The sequence below is a fragment of the Sinohyriopsis cumingii genome, chromosome 9 (genome assembly GCF_028554795.1).
Source record: "Sinohyriopsis cumingii isolate HCF-2022 chromosome 9, ASM2855479v2, whole genome shotgun sequence".
Taxonomy (NCBI): Eukaryota; Metazoa; Mollusca; class Bivalvia; order Unionida; family Unionidae; genus Sinohyriopsis; species Sinohyriopsis cumingii.
Genome location: NC_142969.1, coordinates 86,564,762 through 86,588,264, shown reverse-complemented (window position 1 = coordinate 86,588,264; position 23,503 = coordinate 86,564,762). Strand labels below are relative to the sequence as shown.

Sequence of the window (23,503 nt, the reverse complement as noted above, 5' to 3'; positions counted from 1 at the left end):
TTATAATGATTGAATTGCCTCTTGTTTTTTCTTTTGTTTTATTTAGTTTCTATTTCACGCTAATTTCCACGTGCATGTAACTGAAAGACTGAACGTTCCGTGAACAAGGCTCTAATTATGTCTTCGTAGTGCTCAACTTTCTTCCTTAAAACCATCTTTCATGTTTAAATCAAAAATATCTTATAGTGATTTAATCAATGTCAATACAAATATAAACTAAACAAACAAAAAAAAAAAAAAAAAAAGGAAAACAAATACTTATCAATATGCAGACGTGATTGCGAATAGCAACAAAAGACAGAACAACATTTTGTAGAGGGTACATAAGCATCATTGTAAACAATATTAACTTTCTGGACGAAAATCGAAGTTAAAACGCAAAGTTTATGATATTATCATTGACGAGGCTTTTCAAGAGGTAATTATTTTAATGTAAACCAACAGGTCAGAAGAAAATTGAAAGGAATTCTATTACAAAACAATGTACCGCATGTGTATTTATTTGAGGTTTCATTATGTATAAAGTACAGTGGAAGTTAATATACATGTCAAAACAAGTACACTAGTACTCTTAGTTATGATTGTTCTTGGGATTCCCACTTCAAACACTTCTCACCACTCTCTGTATACGTCATCTGTTATCTACAGAAAACGTGGTTCCACTTTATATCCTGGTTTTCAGTCTTTTGTCACTTGTGACTATCATAAACTGTTTAGTCCAATTTCAGAAAAGTGTCTTCATGGAGTGCTTTAAGGTCTTTTGTTAATTTAAACAACAGTTTCAGCTGTATCCACACACTGAAATTAAAACTGACTGCTTAGAGTATATAAAATGTTTGGGTTTCCCGTGTTTAAAAACAGTTTCAGCACATGATGGGCTACTCATGGTGGTCAGCATATTTCATGGAGGACGATTCCTTGGAAATCCTAGAACAACGAAAAAGAGAAAGCAAGTGGCAAGCGATTTCAGACATCAACATTCACAGGAGCAGATATGTGAACCCAGTAATATTATCTTTTCTTGTGCAACGTTTGCTGCTAGAAATACTGTATTATAAGCTAAATTGATGTACATCACCTATAATCTATTCAACTCACGTTTCTTTATTTTCAAGTATTTATTGAATGGGTTTGTTTTGTTGCTTTGCTGTTATTGTTGTTTTTTATCATGTCACTGCTGTTTCATAATCTGATTATCACGACATGTCTATTTTGCTCAAGTATAATAAACTTTTTATAAGTTACATAAGTTACCAATTTAGTCCTGGCACAATGTTTCTCATAAAGTAAGTAATTCTTACAGATTTCAATCCATAAATAATTAAAACGACCTAATAAATAAATGAAACTCTGCACAGATTAAAAAAATGTAACAATAATTTTAAATAGTCACACTAACTTCTATAAAATTAAACTGAAAACAATTAAGATCTTTTCTCACGTGTTTAATGAGCATGACACTCTAATCAAATACTAATAATTATGTGATTGTTCTCTAGATGATGGATCAGCCGATTATTCTTACAAAAATAATTTTTACAAATAAATATGTCTGGTCTGTTATGCCGCTGACATATTATAAATAAAATTTTGAGTGTATTGGTAACCATTATTCCACACTCACACATAAGCATAATATCAAACAACAATATAAATAATTATATCTGTTTATTCATTGTTTTATTTAACACCATTAACAAATATATTTATAGTGATGTTGTATCACAACAAACTACAATGATTGTATATATGTTATTCATATCTCAATTATCTGCTTAAAGATGTACACATTGATGCAATAAAATGTAAATAAATATGGAAATAATCATAACATGCATGGTAACAATTTTACATACAAAATGCCAAACAGCCGAAAAACAAAGACAGCAGTATAATTTACCATTCATCAACACATGCAATGAACAGAGATCTGCATGTCTACAACACTGGCCATAAAGTGTCCGGCAGCCCTAATTGCAGACAGGACTAAAAGTAACCTTGCATGGGCAATGAAGCAAATAAAAAACTGCATATATAGCACCAACATGCAATGGATTAATCATAGCATGCATGGTCACAACATTACTTACAAAATACCTTAGAGGCATATTAAAGACAGGAGTACAGTTTACCTTCCACTAACATATACAGTGTATAGAGAAGTGCATATCTGCCACATTACATGGAAAATGCTTCAGAGTCATATTTAGGAACACGAGTCTAGTTCACCTTACATGGACACTGCACTGTATAAGGGACTGCCTATTTGCATTCAAGATGTTTTACAGCCCAAACTGCAGTTAGTGGGACAGTTTACCTTGTACTGGCAATGCAGTGTATAATGAATTGCATATTTAACACACACACACACATATATATATATATATATATATATATATATATATATATATATATATATATAAAACACCTGATAGCAGAAAGTGCAGACAGGTGGACCATTTAGTTTCCACTGATACTGCTGTGTATAGTCCACTACATTATTCATGATGCTTTATAGACAAATTTGCAGACAGCAACTTAATTCAGCTGACAATACAGTTTATAAAGTATATCTGAAACACTATATACAAAATACTCAACAGCTCTACTAGCACACAGTAAGGAGTAAAATTTCACTTTCTCTACACAGTATCATATGGAAAACTGCCTGTCCATCATATTACATACAAAAGGCCAAACATCCCTAATAGCAGACAGGAATGCAAATCCGGTCCATCTGACACTGCAATGTATAGAAATATTGGATATCTATCATATTACATACAAAAGGCCAAACATCCCTAATAGCAGACAGGAATGCAAATCCGGTCCATCTGACACTGCAATGTATAGAAATATTGGATATCTATCATATTACATACAAAAGGCCAAACATCCCTAATAGCAGACAGGAATGCAAATCCGGTCCATCTGACACTGCAATGTATAGAAATATTGGATATCTATCATATTACATACAGAATGACTGACAGCCCAAACTGTGGACTGGAGTACACTTCTTCCACTGACATTGCACTGTACAGAAAACTTAATCATATTACATTAAAAATGCTATACAGCTCTAACTGGACATTGGAGTACAATTCACACTCCATTGACACTTCAGTGGACTGAATAGTTCATGTTCATGATGTGGCTACATTTTTTGTACGATGTCAGGATAACATTGACCTATCAGAATCATCAGCTCAGGCCAAACCATGACAAAACTTAAAAGATGGAAATATTCCATATCAATCAATGAAATGACAGTTATCTGTATATATATCACATGATTGTTAAGTGGCAGTGAGGTTTTAAAATAAAAAATAATGGCCTTATCATGAGCAATTGTGACATTCGATAAAAATCTGCAAAGTAGACGTAAAGATGTGTGCATTTCAAAATATTACATGGGAGATAACTCATCAGAAATTATTAACGTATCTGGTTTTATTGATAACAGACTAGTGACATAAATTTAAAATAATTTAAACTATTCTACAACTGTACTTAGGACCATTTCTTTTTATTTTATTTTCAATAAAATAGATTTAAATATTAACATTTATCTTCAGATCAATGCATTCTAAATTAGAAATGAATGCCAATTATATTATTGATTAAATGGATGCTGAAAGAAAATGTTCAAAGATCAATAATTTTTTAGTTTTCAGAACCTTCCAAATTTGGCAGTTATTACAATTTTAAATGTTGCTTTTGTCACATGAATATGATCTATCAGCTATAATTCAGACATTCCAAGTTATATTTTCCTGAAAACATTGACATTTTATTTCTCAGTGTTGCTTACATTATCCAGATATATATCTAAAATGTGTTACACTATCTTTCTCATCACTCCTCTTAAAACTGAAACAAAATTAGCATTAATTTGCATCATGGAAAATTTGTAAAGGTCTTATTTTTTGCTTGGCATCAGTAATCCTGAATTAAACAACTGATCAAAGTTATCTCCCCATAACTTTTAAAATTCCAATTTGTTGCTAAAAATTACATTTTTACTTGCATTGTATTTCTGTCCAAGTTCAATCTAAATTTAGTAGCAACCAATTCCAAAATTTAACAAGTGTGAAAAGAACTGAATATATTTTCCTATTAAATATGTTCCACAATTTACTTTCTCAATGTGACTTTATACAATGGGTCTTAACAGTACAACAAACCATCCACATTCTGGCAGAAAAACCTGATTGCAAGCAATCATATCTTGTCCTTATGATGTAAAATTAACAGAATAGGATCTCTGAGGTAATTCCTCTAGAGAGTGTGTGAACTGCTGTAGCAACAGTTACAATTTTTTTACACCATGCTTTAATAAGTTATGGAGACGTTATGTCCAAGAAAAAACTTTAAAGTGAAGTCAGCCCATACTTCTCTGGATATTCTACTCTTGGACAGATTCATATTGTATGGCCAGTGAATAGAAATCTATCTAACTATATCAATGTTACAAGAAGTCTTAACATTCTGATTTACAACATCATTATCTCTTAATACACCTTGATGATTATACAAAATTACCCAGACATATCAGATGATAATAACTTCAATCAAGTTGCACTTCACCCTCTACTACACTGTATAATAAAGCCACAATCATGTCCAAACTGAATCTTTGTAGAAACAAATCATAGATCCCTGCCATGATCTTAATAATTGATTAGTTTGATAAATGACACAAATGCTGGAATATATATATATATATATATATATATATATATATATATATATATATATATAGCATTTGAAATAGCAGATTTCCTATTCCAAGGCAAACAACACCAACAAGAGACACTAGCAAGTAACATATCTGGTCAAGGTAGAATTTGAAAAATGTGTATATACATACTGAATCAATCTGGTCAAACCAGATTAACTGAAAACTCTACACTTTACCACAATGCAGATAGTATTTATAAGTATTAGAAACATCAAGTCATGTTTCAAACTGTGTATATCCTCATAAGAAAAACGACTGCAAACATATTATAAATAACTGACAATAAGTTAATCTGGAATGTTTAAAACATGTTGCCTGATTGACTGTCCCACACAATTTTGGCATAAATGAAGTATATTTTCCTCAAAACTTACTACATTAGTGGGGGCAAGGAAATAATAGTCTGAGTGAATTGATTAACATGTAATGGCATTATGTCAACCATGTGGCACATTCTGGACAATTGCTACATCAATTTCATGTAAAATGTGCAACAAGAGAGCTGAGTTTACAAATGGATACATGTTCAAAAACATGAAAGTTTCATGCATAGTAAGCAAAGAAAGTTCATCAAATCAACTAACTGTTGCCTAGTTTGTATGGAATAATTTTCTTTGCTACCACAAATCCCATTATAGCTCACTATGCTGCATATGATGCCAAAACTGAATAATGGTTTTGTACAACAAAGATCATATGTCAAGTACAACTGACCTGACTCAAATTTCATATTATAAAATTAACATCTGCAATGTAAATTTCACTAAGAGTTGAATATGTAATTATACAGTTTACTACAAACTCTTAGTTAATGAAATTTTTTTAATTGTTTGAGTGGAATAAAAAATAATGAATCTCATAGAAAAATAAATCATCTTAAACACAACCTTTTTAATCTTCAATAAATTTAAATGTATCTTTGGAAGTGTTATATTCAGACCTAGGTTCCCACACTTTTCTAAAGATAAATTTCCAGGGTTTTTGCAGTTAAAATTAATTTTTGTAAACTATACATATGACACTGAATGGAATTAAAGTACATTTCAGATTATAAAACATGCATTTTCTAAATCTAAAGATAGTTCTCTTTCAAGACTCTCCAAAATATCTAAGCCAGAAAAGATGATCATGTACAAAACCACAAAATGTATCACACGATACAAGTTTGATTATATTCCTTTAAATTGGCATGTAAAGTCATTTCAATGTACAAAATACAAATTCTAACTTTATTTTGCTGACCTACATTATTTTGCTAAGTGGGAACAACATAATGAACATAAATTTACAAAAAGTACACATATCGTTTTACAGTATATAAAAGAAAATGCAAATAATTAGAATCTTGTCTTGTAACAAAGAGTTTAACCCTGAATTTATATGTGCCAATAAAATCCAAAAACAATATTTTTCAAACAACCTAACATCCTTAAGACAATCTGGTTAAAATTCCATCATTTAAAAAACATTTTCAAAAGGTTTATTTAAATTTTGACAAAAGACCTTCAAAATTATATAATGTTGTATAAACAAGGACTGAAGTTTCTGTAAAATCCACTTGTCTTCTTGTAATTCGTTAAACCAGTCCACAAACCTGTAGTGATACAGGGGCTTAAATAATTTTTTAATATATAAGACAAGGGATACAATTTCTCATTTCAGCTCTGAGATTCAACAATTTGGACTATACATTTGGTTTAAAACGAACAGCAGTCTGTTTTCTAATCTGAGTTTCCTCCAAATATTCCCACCCCATTTTCTCATATTTGGACATTTAGGTTGGGGTGTCAGGTTATTGCAACTGATTAGTGAATATCTGAAATTTGCTGCCACCATGCGGTAAGGACATATGGTAGTCGCTTATCAGCAGGCTCAGAAAAATTAAACTTATGTTATACTGACTTATACCTGCATGAAATCAATAGAAAAATGATTTATTTTCTCAGAAATAGCAAGTATTATAATTGTTATGTCTTGAATCTGCGGACAGTCTAGACAATGGCTGACTATGGCATTGATGAAACCCGAACCAGTATGTGCCATTTGCAATACTAGTCCCTTCGCAAATCTGAAACGACGACATCAGAAGTTCATTAGTCAAGTGATATCAACAAGAAAATTTTTAATGTTGTAGAAAAACTAAATTATATTAAATGAAAAGTCAGATACCTTTTGTAAAACTCAGCAATCTGGCCAGTCCGATTTATCAAGCAGAGAACCTGTCAATGTGGTAGTCCCATGATACAACAAAACTCCAGAAGTTGTTCTCGGAATATATAAATATGGAAACTTTTGTGTTCTTTCTTTTATGTATTTTTTTTACAACCAGTATAAGACTTTCATTTAATTTTAATTTTTTTTCTCTATAACATTTGAAAATGTTGTTTGTTATATATGTGTACATGTACTCATTGACTAGCAATGCAAATCGTGAGTACCAGGTAACATTTCATTAACGCTGTAGTTTTATCTTGTCTTTCAGCAGATTAAAAACATAACTTTAATACTCACAATTTCTGAGAAAATAAGTAATTTTCATATGCATTTCATACATGTATCACTCAAACAACGTTTAAAGTTTGCTAGACCATCCAGTAAGTGGCTATGCTTTGCCACCATGATGTTTACTTCTTGTGATGCTAGAGTGGTTTTCATACCTTCCATATAAGGAAAGACGAGGATATCGGGCTGGCATTGAAAATAAAAGTCAGCTAGATGAATCTGATCCATTGAGTATCTGGATTGACTCAGCATATATGTTTATTGCAAGCACCCAAATGATCAACACTGCACCCTCTCAATATTTTGGTTATAACTCGATAAATTTAACTCACGATCAGTTAGTTAGGACTCAGTTACGTGGTTGTTTCTTGCATCATGTGGTGGCAGAAAATTACCGGGCTTTTCCAAACTTTCATCAATATTTGCAAAATTCAAGGACTTTTCATGGTATGGAAAAAAATTAATTTTTCCAACTTTTTCCTGATTTCCTGGTAGTGTGGAAACCTTGTCAGACATTAGTAAAATCCCAAAATGTTATGTATGCACTAGGTACATAATATTCAATATTGACCTGAAAGTTACAGATGTCAAACCTGCCAATAGTTATAATTAATAATATGGGCTGTTCCAGTATAACAAACCTAGGACATGAAGAAGGCACTTTCAATGTAGTGTAGTCACCAATAGATGTGATTTTGAATTTTCTATCATTTTCATAAAAACTCTTTCAGTAACCAGTGCAGGAGTGTGATTTTTACCTTTTATATAGAATTCTGCTTATGTTTAGCCATTCACATACAATCTATAACATACCTTCATGAGGTATATGCACTGCATGGACCTTTATTGTACCTTAATAAGTCTATACATTGGAATGGATCTATACTGCACCAATAATTGTATCAGCCAATAAGTATCATGCATGTTTAAATGGAAAAAATATACAAAATTGCCTCCCCTGTGGATCATGTATGGTTGAATGGGACAGTCTATAAGGCACTGCCTTTCCCATGAACCAGATGTATTTCAATGGAACAGTCTATAAAACATGGTTATTGCTCAATATATTTCATAGAAACTCATCAATCTCTCTGCTATTTATTACGTATCATAAGCATATCATTATTAAATATAATGAAAATGAAAGCAAACCTTGATAAATGCATAGTCCATGGTGATTTTCACCTTTAGTATAGCATATTTTTTACGTGTATACATTGACAAACATCGACACCATACCTTCATGAAGTCTATGCACTGCACGGACCTTTATTGCACCTTAATAAATCTATACATTTGCATGGATCTATAAAGCGCCAAGATTCGCATGGCTCTATATTACATCTTCATAAATTCCCAGCATTCGCATGGATCAATATTACACCATAAAGTATACGTGTGTGCATGGATCTATATTCCAATCCCTTAGCAAGTCCATGCTTTTGCAAGAATTAGTATAATGCACCTCAATGAAGTCTATACATTAGAATCGATCTACATTACACCTTCATAAAGTCTATGCTTTTCCGTCGATCCTTACTGCACCTTCATAGAATATTTGCATTCACATGAACAGATATTACACCTTCATAAAGTCCATGCATTCACATGGATTGACATTACACCTTCACAATGATTTTATGTATTCACATGGATCGATATTACACCTTATAAAGTCTATGCATTCACATGGATCGATATTACACCTTCATAAAGTCCATGCATTCACATGGATTGACATTACACCTTCACAACGATTTTATGTATTCACATGGATCGATATTACACCTTCATAAAGTCTATGCATTCACATGGATTGATATTACACCTTCATAGAATCTATAAATTCACATGGATTGATATTACACCTTCATAAAGTTGATGAGTTTGCACGGATCTATATTTTACGCCTTCATGAAGTCTATGCATTTACATCAACCTATATTGCACCTTAATAGTGTTTATACATTAACAGGGTTCTTTTATACTATATATTGAAAATAGTATCATATAAAGTAAAAAAAAACAATCATATAAACTTTTACACTAGAGTCTGAATATTTTAGGTCAAAGAACTTAAGCTCCTTTTTTATCTGGAACATCGATATACAGATATATATATAAACATGGTAGCTACTGGTTATTGTGCAGTCTTAATACATCTTAAACTTTGTATACAGTCAGATTTGCTTTGTTCCCTGAGAAATACATCTACATATCAGATCCAATTTTCTGTATAGATTTAGAAAGATATTTTATCCTAGGTTTAGAGTCTTTGACAAACTTCTGTCAGCAATGATATGGAATGTAGATTAGTTAAGATAAATAAACCTGATGTTCTCTTCATTAAATTAAATTTGTTTTCACAATAAATATCACGCACATGCCTGGTAGTTTATTCAAGATATTTTCTGTCACTATCAACATGTAAAATGTGTTGGTAAATGTGTGCAGCATGACAGCCTTTTCTCCATCTATCTTAAGAAGGTTGATCAATGTCTGGCCCAAAATACTTTTGCCTGATTAAGGAAACTTAATCTCAGAAGATAAATAACACTTTATAATTTTGATTATGGATACTACAGATGTCCAATGTTTTGATTCATACAAAACAACAACAGCATATCTTTCCAGACATTTCATATAGACATAAAACTTTACATAATGTACCTCTGCATTATCCAACATATGCTTGTGCCTTTAGCATGTTTTAGATAAAGGAGATTGTACTGTATTTCTTTCCATCATCCCAGCATGTTGGATAACAGAGATTACACTGTATTTCTTTCCATCATCCCAATCAAGTTTGGATAAAGGAGAATGTACTGTATTTCCTTTTGTTTGGATAAAGGAGACTGCACTGTATTTCTTTCCATCTTCCCTCATTTGATGGGTAACAAAAACAAGATCCAAACAGCCATTTGATCCAATTGCTATTTTGGCGCTTTCATTTTCAATTAATGTATAATTCAAGCATTAATCAAGAATGATTGGTCAAATTGTCTCTTCACATTCCAAAAGCAAACAAGAGGGTCCTGAATAACTCAGACCATAAACTATTATAAAACCCACATCATATCTATCACCCTTATGCCCACAACAAATCCACAAAATGCAGTTTTGTTGGATGCTATTGGGTATCTAAACTGTGTGGATCATTGAAGAAATGTGGGTTATCAACAAGAAAATATAAAACTTACTGGAGAGTGAAAATAAATCAACATCATCTATGACACTCTTGAAAATAAAATATTGCAAATGGAATTGTATAATCAAAATGTACAAAAATCTGTATAGTGTAGACTCATGAAAAACAATAACATTACCAACGCCAATGAGTATCTATAATTAATGATGATGGGGAAACTGACACAGTTCTGTCTAATAAATAATACAAGTACAATAAAATAATTGTAGATTTCTGGACTATGTTGAAGCCAATAGAAAATAATAACGGCCAGAATAAACCAGCCATATTCAAAAAGATCATATAATTGGTCCTTTACAATCCACACAAGAGGTCATGAAATCTGGGTTGTAGTCTTCAATCTGGATTGTCGTACGCAGAAACTTGTAATGACTATGCAGAACATCTGTTGCCCTGGCTAAAATTTTCTTGTGATTCACGTCTGCATCTAAAAGAAATGAAAACATAGTTTTAAAGTATGGACATATACCATTATATTCATAGCTTACACCACAACACTTTAAATATACATGTTTAATTATGATAATATCGATAAAGTATTTTCCATATACATACATGTACAAGTTGACAACATGCTATAATATTCAAGTTGTGGTCATGAATGCAGATCTTATCAGAACACATGTCATCGAAAAGCTTATCTCTCTGAACACATCAGTTCAATGTATGTAGCAGATGTGATGGTCCCATGTAGCAAATTCAAGTTTAGCACAATATAGGCTATACATGGTGACCAGTATTAATGGTGGAGGTAGAACCCAGGAAAACCCCGGAAAGAATCACCAACCTACGAGAAGCTACCGACAAGTTTTCTCACATATCCACATTGGTCGAGCCCGAGACCCTAACCCACACAGACAGAGGTGAGATGGCATTGATTTGTGCTGGACAGCACTTTAGACCACTCGACCACTTGGGGCCCCCACAAGTTCATGTAACAAGGTGCATAAATTATGTTGCAATATTTAAAATTAAAGTAAAATACTCAATGTGATAAACTCCTATGACTGAACAATATAAACCTATCAAATGATATCATTGCAAAATGTTTATTCTTTTCAATCATAACTGTAATAGATGGTAAAAACTGTATGGTAATGTAAGTTTGATAAATATATATTTTCCTTAAACCATAGCAATCCGTAAGTCATTTTTTGCAATTGTTTATCTTCTATCACCTATGTTTTCCCTTATACCTTCTATTACAATGGTTACCACTGTTTATACAATATGACTATGCAAGTTCAAGATCATTAGTGGATCTGTGGTTATACCACTAAGCAATTCAATTTAAAATATAAGTGATTTCTGCCTTGATGCTTTAGTTGTAAAAATGACATGCACTTAATGTACCAAGTTTATGTAAGTTCTGATATTCAGCCTTCAGAATGGTACTCATCTCAGAAAATCAGATACAAGATTGTGTTCTAACAAACCTATTTATCATATTTAACCTTATTAGCATAAGGATAATTATCAGTAGTGTCCTAAAGTCTAAAAAAAGCTAAAAATCTGTCAAGGGAGTTTTGGGGGTCCTCCCTCAATGGGGTCTTGAGGGGCAGCATCCCTGTTCCAGGAGGCCAAAGCCCCCTGACAAAAAATGCATTTTACACTCATAAAAAACTGTTTCTGATGCAACTTATTATCATAAAATAAACCAAAATAATAATTTGGAAAATTAATAAACTTACCAAAAATATTCAACTTGACTTCCAATAATTTCACAATATTTATAGTCACTTGAATTTGTTCTCCAATACTATTGATGTTTAAGTTATTTCAAGTGCATGTCAGTGTTCACATCATAATTAAGTCACAATAACTACTCAATTTTTGCAGCAAATACATTATACTTCTCTCTATTTCATAACAAATCTGTAAAATAATCACCCAAGTACATAACTATATACATATATATTCATATATACATTCACTTGCCTTTTTCTCCATCAGACACAACCTGTTGATATGCCAGCCAAGCTCTTTTTGTGGCTTTGGAATAGATTTCTTTAGCTTTCATTTTTGTCACCAGTGACTTTTTTGGCTCAATGTGCAATTTTGTTTATTTTAATTCTCAATGAGAGCCTTTTCCTTTTCAAGCTGGTGCTTGTATTAGCGACATGCAGTGTGCATATTCTGACAGAGCTACATCTGTTCTCTCATGCAAGAAATCTTTCTTCTTGTAGTAATTAATTGCACTGTTTCCAGATGCCTTCTGAGTTTCAATTTTTTTCTGTATCCAGCTTCTTTTGTAGGTGCTATTTCAAACTCTTCCAACCGCTATTACCATAATTCAGATCTTTATTGCAGAGGTCACAAAATGCCAGTCTTCTAACATTCAGTTTTCTTAAAAACTGACCAGCTAAATTTCCGTACACTTTTCACTTCAGCCATTCCAATTTACATGTTTTAAACCTTTATATAAACTTTTCGTGTCATGGTCTCTCTCAACAACTCAGGATGCCATGTTCTGCAAGCATGCTTCTTCTTTTCATTGCCAACAGTTTCCATTACATGAAAATTCATTGGATGAATTTAAACCTTTGAGCAATCAGAATACTCTTTACGAGAGTTGTGTGCTAGTAAATATATGGAAGGAATAATTTACAAGGGTCATTGCAGAATGGAACTGGACAGACCACTTTTAAAAAACTGGATTGGAGATGATATAAAAAAAATGGACTATATCCTGAATAATCTGACTCAAGTCAGGAGAAAAGCGGAATTCCGCTTTAAAATGGAGAAATATCTTGTCTGAGTTTATCATGCCTGAGTTTGTGTACTGCAATGATTTCATCCAAGTTTATATGGAAATATCACTAATACTACAGGCTTCAGTTCAATGTATCAATTTAACAGTTGGAGGATTTTACTGCAACGATGCTGCATGCTGAAGTCCTCTGAATACCAGTATTTTAGGATTTTCATTGCATCACTTAAGTGTTTGAGTATGCTGTATTTGTACAAAATTTGTACATCTGTATCATTTAGAGTGATGTCAAGTCCTTATGTTTGATGCTGTTAATGAACTATTTACAAGTAAAGTGAATGAAATGTATGAGCACTCGATCTAGGAAATAAATAGATTTTCTTAGCAATGGACAGTTTCACAATGTATAACCAAAATAACATGTACTGACTAATCACTTATGATCCCTTGCTCTACACATCTTTATTATGCCTGTATGTATGGACTATTTTTCTTTGTTTTTTGTTTTTACCAGACTAATGTATAACAATTAAAATAAATATGACCCATGTAACGAAAGTTCACACAAGGCTGTGTTAAAATACCACAAGAAGCCATTTTGTGCAATGGTCCACTGTTAAGTTATGTATGATATTTCAATATCAAGCTCACGCTGTTTGCCGACATCAATTCTTATAGTAAATACCTAATTACAAAAGAAGTACACTACCAGATCAACATCAGTATGATACCCAAAAAGTGTCAGGGATGTATAACAATATCATAGAATTTAACAAATGGTATCTACTGACCATCAAATATTTATACCGATAGATCTCTATGGTCTTAAACAAATTAACAGAAAAGAGTGAAAACAAATAACTTTTGTAAAATTCAGCAAATAATTTATTTCCCTAGAATACAAAGTGAAAATTTAAAAGGATTTTCAGTGCTATGAATTAAATCCCAAACAGTCCTAAATGTTCTAACACAAATCCAAAATTATAGAGTACTCCAAATGAATTCCAGTGGTGTTCCAAATGAATTCCAATTCTGAATGTGTCAACATATCAGTTGTCATGAAAGTGCTAATGTACAAACAATCTTGATGTGCTACAATGATATTATCCAAACTGTACTTGAATGAATTCACAATAATCCCCAAACAGTGACTTTGTCTGAAAATATGCAGAGCTTTGTAATTACAGTGAATAATTTAAATAAACAAATCAACTCAAATTAAAAACTTAACACAACTAAAACAAACAGTAAATGATGAATGGCTAACTCAGATGCAAACATATTTGACATGTATTTTTAGGCATATGTACATCTTCCAAGTTTAGGAGTACATAACTGCTCCAGAGTTAGGTTTACATATATGTTTCTGGGTCTGTACCAAATTTTTGATATATCTCAGTAGTTTGAATAGTTCCCAAAATTTCATTGTACAAATACTTAATTAGGTATAGCATTCAACAAGATCTCTTAGCATACACGTGATTAATAATAAGAACTGCAAGAATAAAAAAAAATCAGTTACAATAGCAACACACAAAAAGCATAAAAATGAGCTAAAATAGCAACAAAAAATGCAAGAATGTAAACAAGTTATAATAATGACATACAAGCATACAAATGATTTACAATAACACAAAATAACAAACATACAACTGAGTCATAATAGCGAAAAGGAATCCAAGCATGCAAATGAGTTATATCAACAAAATAATCAGGTATACAAATTAGTTTTAATAAAAACATGAAATGCAAGCTTACAAAAGAACAAAACAAACAAAAAGAGCATCTTACCTACTCCTAGATGAACACTCAAAATGTTTTTGTTTACTGTCAATGACCAGACACAGAGACTATGAACACTTTTAACACCTGGTATTTCATGCAAAAAGTGTTTCAAAGCCTGGTAGTCAATATCTCGTGGAGCACCTTAAATACAAAACAATAGGCAGGGTATTAAAACAGAAAACAAGTATCAATTGTTTAAATTAAACTAATTGACATGTACAATAACTTAAGTATCACTAGTTTAAACTCATTAGACAATCACTGGTTACAACATCATATTCCGAAAACATTGGATATAGGGTTAAATCACCTTATTAAATACAGTGGTAACCCTTCAAATAAATCTTTAAAAGATAGTTTTAAAGTTGTTTAGTGAAAAGAAAACATCCACCAAGTTATTTCTTGTACAAAAAATGAAGGCATCAGAAGCAGGAAAAATGCAATGATACACTTTCAGTGTGTTTGGTTCTATTTCCCTTCTACATAATATTGGTTCTTCGTAATCCATATTATCCATATTGTGTGTGACACCATTTTTGTTTTACAAGAAACATCTCAAAGTATTAAAAGAGGCCAACTGTAATGAGAATGAATAATTGATGCATTGCATATATGGGAGATTACATAAGCACATGATAAACTATTTTCTAAACTTTGGTTACTTTTATATCACTAATATGTTATAATTAAAGTTTTGCTAAATTTAATGACACTTAAATACCATGATATATAGTACATATATATATATATATATATATATATATATATATATATATATATCCAAATCCATCAACTTGTAGGACAGACAAAATAGGCAGGTTGGTTGAGGCATGGGCTGCAGAATCCAACCTTACCATCCACAATGATGGGACAAATACACATCTCAACCCGGTGGATGGAACTCTGTCTGCCATGAAACTTTGTCTGCCATCGACCTAACCAAATGCTCGCCAAATTTAGCACAAATGAATGACCGTGGAGTGGATCAAACTGACTCGCTTGGCAATGACCACTTTCCAATCATTATAACTCTGCAGATGACAGTCCAACATAATCCCCTCAAAAAACATCCACAATGGAAATATGACAGTGGTGATTGTGGGACATTTAGGAAACAATTAACCAAAATAAACACCAAAAGCTTAGAAAATAAGGATATTAATACTTTCTCTGAAAACATCATTAAATTAATACTATACAAACAGCAGCAACAACCAACATACCCAAAACGAGTGGTACCAAAACTAAACAAACAGTGCCCTGGTGGAACCAACTAAGCAAACAGGCACATAAAGAAAAAAGACAGGCACTTACAAAAATTAAACGATCATGCAAAACCATAGATTTTACAAATTATAAGGAAAAGGAAAGAAACTTATATAAAAAAACTTAAGCAGGCTAAAGAAAAATCTAGGCAAAGTTACTCCTCAAAAATCAATATTAGGATCAGCTCACAACAAGTCTGCAATAAGATCAAATCATTCAGAGAAAAAAAACAGTTAATACCACTCCCAAGATAGCAGGTGCACTCACAAATAAGGAAAAGTAAGACCAACTAGCCAAATATTTCTCAGCTATGAGTATCAACCTAAGCCATATCCCAGACTTTCAGCAACACAGGGATAAAGTGGGAAAAAACACATATACACCTTTTAAAGGATCTAGGTCCTAAAGAATCCAACTTAAATAGTGAAATAACATTATATGAATGGGAAAAAGCACTGACGTCAATAAAGGAAACATCCCCAGGTGAAGATCAAAGTGGCAATACCATATATATAAACTTGCCTGAAAACATTAAGTACACCATAATAAAGCTGCTTGTTTACAAGATTTGGGAAGTAGGCAAACTACCCAATAAATGGACCCCAACGATATAAACTCTTATACAAAAATTTCCCTGACTAATAATATTTGCAAAGTTATGGAAACAATAATAACTAATCAACTTAAATACCACTTGGAAAGAAACAACTTAATATCCAAATACCAATGTGGATTTTGAAACAAAAGGTCCAATACTGATCAACTCATACGATTGAAATCACCAATTAAGCTCACATTTAACTCCAAGTGAAAGAGAGAAACCTATGTGCTCTATTCATAAACTTGGCAGAGATCTCAGAAACGCGTAATTGCGCATATTTAGATGCCAATTTTTGATCTGGGATGCAGAAAATCACTGAGGAGGGAGTCCTCCATACGCATGTAATAGGTGTGCGGAAAAATTCAAAGACTTGCCAGTCCTGCTCCAGCCACCTGCTTTGTGGGAAAATATGTTGATCAATTAGCTGTGCTGATATTTACGATGACAGAATTCAGTGACTGAAAGACCCTTTCATGTACATACATGTTGCCATTATAAGAGTACATTAAAAAAAAAAAAAAACACGATGCAATAGCTGGGCAGCAAGTTCAAAGGCTTTGACTGGCGGCCGGGTGCAGAAATGTACTGATATTTACAGTGATTGAATTCAGTCAGAAAGACCCAGATATGTACATGTGGTCATTTATAAAAGTACATCAAATAAACAACTTTAGCTTTCGTTATTGTAGTCATTTTCTGAATGTATCGGAATAAGTAGTGCACCAGAATCAAGACATGTTGAGACTTAGACAAAATGCCATTCATATATTTGGATAAGTATTTTGGGATTAAACGGCAAACTTACGAAGATTGTAACGAGATTCAGAAGAGTGATAAAGCTGTTAGAATCGATAGTTTGGATAGGACATTAGCTACGTGTGTGATGCCTAGCTTAGTGTTTGGAATAAGCCCTAACTTTGATTGACAAAATTCAGTATCACTGATGGACGAACAAGAGCTATTTAAGAAGTACATTGACTGACCATACTTTTTTAAAATGTCCCTCGCCTTAGCCCGGTGTGTTGTAGCGAAATGTATTCATCAATATAGTAGTAGCTAGGTCTAGTTTTGATATCAATTACGTTGACAAACAAACTCTTGCCCATTCACAAGCATATGTTTTGATAGCTGATTGACCATTAACCCTTGTCCGAGTAAGGTAGCAACTATCAATTTCCTGCATGATATCCTTTGATGATAAAACGTACAGACATGTGTTTTAAGATCAAAAACGGTGAAATGGATATATATTAACTGCCTCTTGTACACTATTTTGTCATAAAATTAGTTTGAAACTGTAAGTGAACCAGTAGGCCTAACGGGAAATAATGGCGGACTTCGCTAAGTCTGGGATGTACCAGTTTATTAGATTGACTGTTTTCGTAAATCATCGGGCAAATATTTTCAGAAAAATATACAAATCATTAAAAGCAAAGCGAAGGTATTATTTTATTAAAGATTTAACTTTAAACTGCAAATTATGTAGCTCAGAAACGTATAGGACAATGCTATGTTGTGGACTTCGCGAGATACGCTTTAAGGTCTAAGCTGTTTTCCGATTTGACACGTATTTGCGAAAATACGAGGGGGGAAAACCCCAGCAAATCAGATACTATTTAACCATTGTCTAAATTTACTACAAGACGTAGACAAATAAATAAACTAAAAATCTGCAATCCTGTCAATGGACTGTTGCAATGAAGCTATATTAAAGTGAGTGATTACATTACGAAAACCTCTCTATCTAAAAGTAGATGCACTCACGTCTGTGTTGATTCTGTAGGAAAGAAGGGACTGCAACTTTTGACGGTAGGACTCCTATTTTTACTAAAATGGGAGTCCTGGACTCCTAGTTTTAAAATCCTAGCGAGACATCTGCTTGGAAAAGGCATTCAAGCTAGTTTGGACAAAAAGGCTTATTTCCCAAACTTAACCACTTTGGAGTAACTGGAGGATTATTTAGCTTCATCCTGAACTTCTTAACTGATCGCAACATTATAACTGGAGTTGATGACACTTATTCTGACATATACTCACTCGAGAATGGTGCCCCACAAGAAAGCGTACTCAGCTCCACACTCGTTAACATCATGATTAATCATTTGGATCAAAACATAACTTCAAATCTAGTCGAAATGTGACAATTTGCGGGTGACAGTGGAATATGGAGAGCAGGTAACCCTACGAGTCACAAAATCATTAATGAAATCCAAGACAGCCTAAACAATTTGGGAGATGAGCAGACAAATGGGGATTTAAACCATCCCATGAAAAAGCTATTGCAGTCTTCTTTACAAGCATACATAGTTATAAATTCAAGTACCCCAAACTCACCATACAAAATAAAATCATCAAATTCGTAAATGTAGCACGATTCCTAGTCATGTATTATGATAAGCATCTTAATTGGGGACACCACATAAATGATCTAGTAAATATATGCAATACGGATATAAACTTATTAAAGAACTATAAAGGAACCACATGGGGATCCAATCAAGAAACACTCCTAACACTATAGAGGACCTTAATAAGGTCAAATTGGACTATGGTTGTCAAATATATAATTCAGCTCCACACAGTCACCTAAAACAATTAGATCAGATACAAAAAAGCGCTAGTCACCTGTACCGGTGCTCTGCTGTCTGCATCCCTATCTGAATTCCAAATACTAACTAAAGAACTGCCCCTACACAAGAAGGCAGGAATTAACCTTAAGATATGCAGCTAGAGTAACCATCTACCTTAACACACACCCCACTTGTACAGCCATCAATAAATGCAACACACCATTCAGTAACAAACAAGTAACTACCGCCCCTGCAGGAAAACTTGTACACCAATTGACTAACCAACTACCAATTGAAGATTTCCATGCTGAATTAAAAAAAATTATAACACAACGCCATGGACCAATATAAAACCATCAATTAGCATAAAAACACGGAATTTGGCAATATAAAAGACCAGGAACGCAAACTTAAAACAATTATCAAAACTAAAATTATGACAAAATACTCGAAATAATCTGATCCAATCAGACTACTCGATACATTTATCTACGATGCTGGCTAGCAACTGTTGTCTCTGTACATAACAACCCATGTTGCATATACGATTCTCCACTTTCAACATTCATTCAAACAAAATTTGAAAAGAGATGAAAGACATAATAAGAGACATAACAAGATAAAATCCAACATGTCAAATACCTAACTGCACACATATCAAATGATTTCATGCGTGAACTGGTTTCATTTGTTACAGTAGTAACTCTTTAATCCGCGAGTAGGTACTCCTTATTGAATCCAGGTTTTTTACAAAATAAACATGACAAGAATAAATGTGTAATGGAGTGGATTAACAAGCAATTGCTACAGTAGATGAACATTATGCATACCAATGTGAATATTAATAACCAGGTATATGCTGTCACTTGCATCTGCAATAACTTATTTATGTCTGACGTATTTTTCAGCAAACAGGTTAGAATCTACTCTGTTGGCATACAAAGCAGAAAAAAATTCAAATGGCCCACTTTCCCAAAATAATGATTTTCATAAAATCATACCAAAAAAAAAAAAAAAAAGCACATGGATTTTTGTTTCGTATTTAATATAACATCCTGCACAAGTAATACACAATTTCACACTAAGTATGGTAAGGACTATTTCCTATTTCACGCTACCAGGGTCTGCAACAGCCTGCCAAATGAACTAAGAACAATCTCCAATTACCAAGATTTCAACAGCTTGATTCAAACTTGGCATGGGCCGCAATGTAAATGTGCGTTATATCCATCTATTAAGCGGTCAATGACAATTCAGCTAGCAGTTTACCTTTTTACTGACAGACTTAATCATGTCATCATAATGACTATATTAAGTAAGTAGCTTTATTTTATTTTTACCGCTGCGGTGGCCTAGCGGCTAAAGCGTCCGCCTCGGATGTGTTGCTGTTGTATTGTCTTTTATCTAACTTTGAAATGTCTTTTAAACCTGTTGTTGCCATTGGCAAAGTGAGGTATGCAAGGAACCTGTTACACTGTAAATATCTACCATCGGTATACATGTCTGTTTAATTATGAAAGCTCGTACAGATCTAGTGTTCGTGTATTTTACTCAGACCACCAAAGAAATAATTTTAAAAAATATCTTGTATTTTATCGCATTCGCCCAGCACTATTTCTAGTCTGTCTTGAGTCTTGAATATAGTATTTTTCCATCAATGTCACACAATTATTTCACAGCAGCTGGCCCTGATATAAAACTTAATATCTAGATCGATCTTCTTATCGTTGTCAGCCAATAACAAACTATTTTATTATTTTACTTTGTGAAGTCTCTTTTGATTGGCTAACTATAGAAAGTCAATCTTTTATATCATTTGTAATGCCTGGGTCTAAATTTTTCTGGTTCATTGTGAAGAGGCTATTATGCAGAAACAATATCTATTTAATATATATACAAAATATTCTACAAAACACAGAAATGTGCTTTTTCCCATTAAGTCAGTACTAAAGATTGTAAGATGTGTTGTCAGCAATAAACTTCCAGAGACTTTCTTGAAAGCTGTATTATTTACCATACCCATAAATGTATGCCTTTAGGGCGATTATTGAAAGTTTTATTGACTAAGATAAACATACAGGTAAATCACCTTTAACGAAAACCCATGAATAAACATAGTTAAGACTAATAGCACTATTACCTGTGTTTATGTACATTCCATACCTGGGAATATAGAGAGAAAAAATCTACACTGTAAACTCATTCAGCCTAATGTTATGCTAGCAAATGCAACCATCAAAAAGTCGCCAAAGCAATACAAATTTCCACACTGATTCAATTCAATCAAATCAACATATCCAGTCAACAGATATAACCTTGATTTTTGTACTGCAGACTTTAAGTATTAAAATTACTGTACCATCAACTAGTGCAAGGTATTTGTAGCTTGTATAAAGTATTATGTAGTAAATGTTTAAAAGAAAACACAAGGAAGACATGCCAAAATCATATGTGGCAATCAAACAGACTTGTATTAATTTAAAATGAAAACGTCAGAAAAGGAAGGAAAATAGTGAATACTGAATAATGTCCAAAACTGAATAGAAGCCATATCTGGATAGAAACGTTCCATAGAGCCAGTCATTTTGCTATACTTTAATCAGCATATCATTTTAAAAGCCAAACCATATACACTCCTTGCACATCGAGTAAAACTGCAACAATCATAGACCTTAACCTGCCTTTGCAAACTTCCTTTCAAATATGGATCTATGTTGTCTTGTCTGACTGGTCAATCCTAACAAACTGTACCGACATAGATCTACCAGCATATTATATCACATATTAACAAAGTCAATGCCGTTTGCAGATAGATCTGCTTCTATACAAGTATACCTTAAGTATCAATAATAATGAAAAACAACAAAAGTAATAGTACATTGTATCATAAATTAACCCACATTTCAAGACATGTGGTCTTTATGCAATATCACACTCATAAACCTCAGAGTATGCATTATGCTGTGTGACATTTCTATAATAAAACTACAGTTTAACTGAACACGAGGAAGGAAAATGAGACAGGTGTTTCAGATAAGGTTTTATTGTTGAAATGATAATTGTCTGAACTATTCCCCCAAAAGGAACACGTCTGGAAACGGATGATGGGTATTTTAAATAATGCCACGGGGAAAAGGAAAGGTGTGTGTGTGTGCACGCGTGCGTGATTTAGATGTTTGACATAGCTATGACACAGCTTTAACAATGTTTCTGTCAAATCGCTACTATGTCTGCAGTGTGGCAGTTTATATTGGTGACTAAAACAGGGGTATCATGCTGCAGACTAGTCCGAGTTTCCTCTGACCCTTGTCTCTGTATGACCTCTGATGTCATTGACATGCAGGCTGCAGTTGTGAAGTCACGTGACTAGGAATGCAAATGGCCAGACCCAGGTCAAATTTCAGCAATGATGATGTACTTTCGTCTCGTCTGTCATCGGATTAAAGACAAAACGAATGCTATGATCGCATTTTCTGAGAAAAAAAAATCATATTACTATCTATTTCAAGCGGGTATATTTTGATGAAAGGTCATTCAAGTTTGCTCGGCCGGCTAGTAAGCGGCTACCCCATGCCGAGACCAAAGCGTGTCGGCGAATTACATCTTTTTGACAGGGAATGGACTGTGAACCTACACCCCAAAACAAAAACTGTCCAAATATCAAAAATGGGGTGGCAAGGGTCAGAGGAAACTCGGACTAGCCGCAGACATGTAGCATCATGCACCATCATGCACTAACCAGTCACACTATTCTGACACCAGGCTGACCTGTACTAACGCTAACCTCTTAATGCTGAGCGCCAAGCGAGGCAGCTGCAAGTACCAGTTTTATAAGTCTCTGATATGACTCGGCCGGGATTTCATACCGCGAATTCCCACATTCAAGACGGTTGCACTAACTACTTCGGCCACCGGCGTTTGTGCACAAAAAAAAAAAAACGAAAAAAAAAAAAAAACAAGAAAAAACGAAACGTGTCGTTGGAAACTTCAGTGCGCAAACCGCATTGAAGATCAACAACTTCCTGATTTGGTATTGTTAACAAGCGTGGTGTCAGACTTCAAAATAAAAATATCACCCATAGGTTGGTGCTTAGTGAGATATTTATTTAAAAAAGTG

General features: G+C 33.2%; 1 protein-coding gene across 4 annotated transcripts in view; it reads right to left on the bottom strand.

Moving 5' to 3' along the window:
- Positions 1–482: 482 nt before the first annotated feature.
- LOC149792173 (proton-coupled zinc antiporter SLC30A2-like) overlaps positions 483–23,503 on the bottom strand; it is a 119,913-nt gene continuing 96,892 nt past the window's right edge. Inside the window, exons 6-8 of one of the 4 annotated variants that reach the window (XR_016423497.1) lie at positions 14,956–15,090; positions 9,035–10,881; positions 1,652–8,952 (exon numbers count right to left, since the gene is read on the bottom strand). Coding sequence is in view for 3 of the 4 variants with exons in the window: in XM_089970678.1 (XP_089826804.1) it covers positions 10,733–10,881; positions 14,956–15,090 (284 nt within the window). In the remaining variant the exon portion in view is untranslated. Of the gene's footprint in view, positions 928–1,651; positions 10,882–14,113; positions 14,322–14,955; positions 15,091–23,503 lie in introns of those variants that run through there. The other 3 variants (XM_089970680.1, XM_089970678.1, XM_089970679.1) reach the window with 3 other exon arrangements.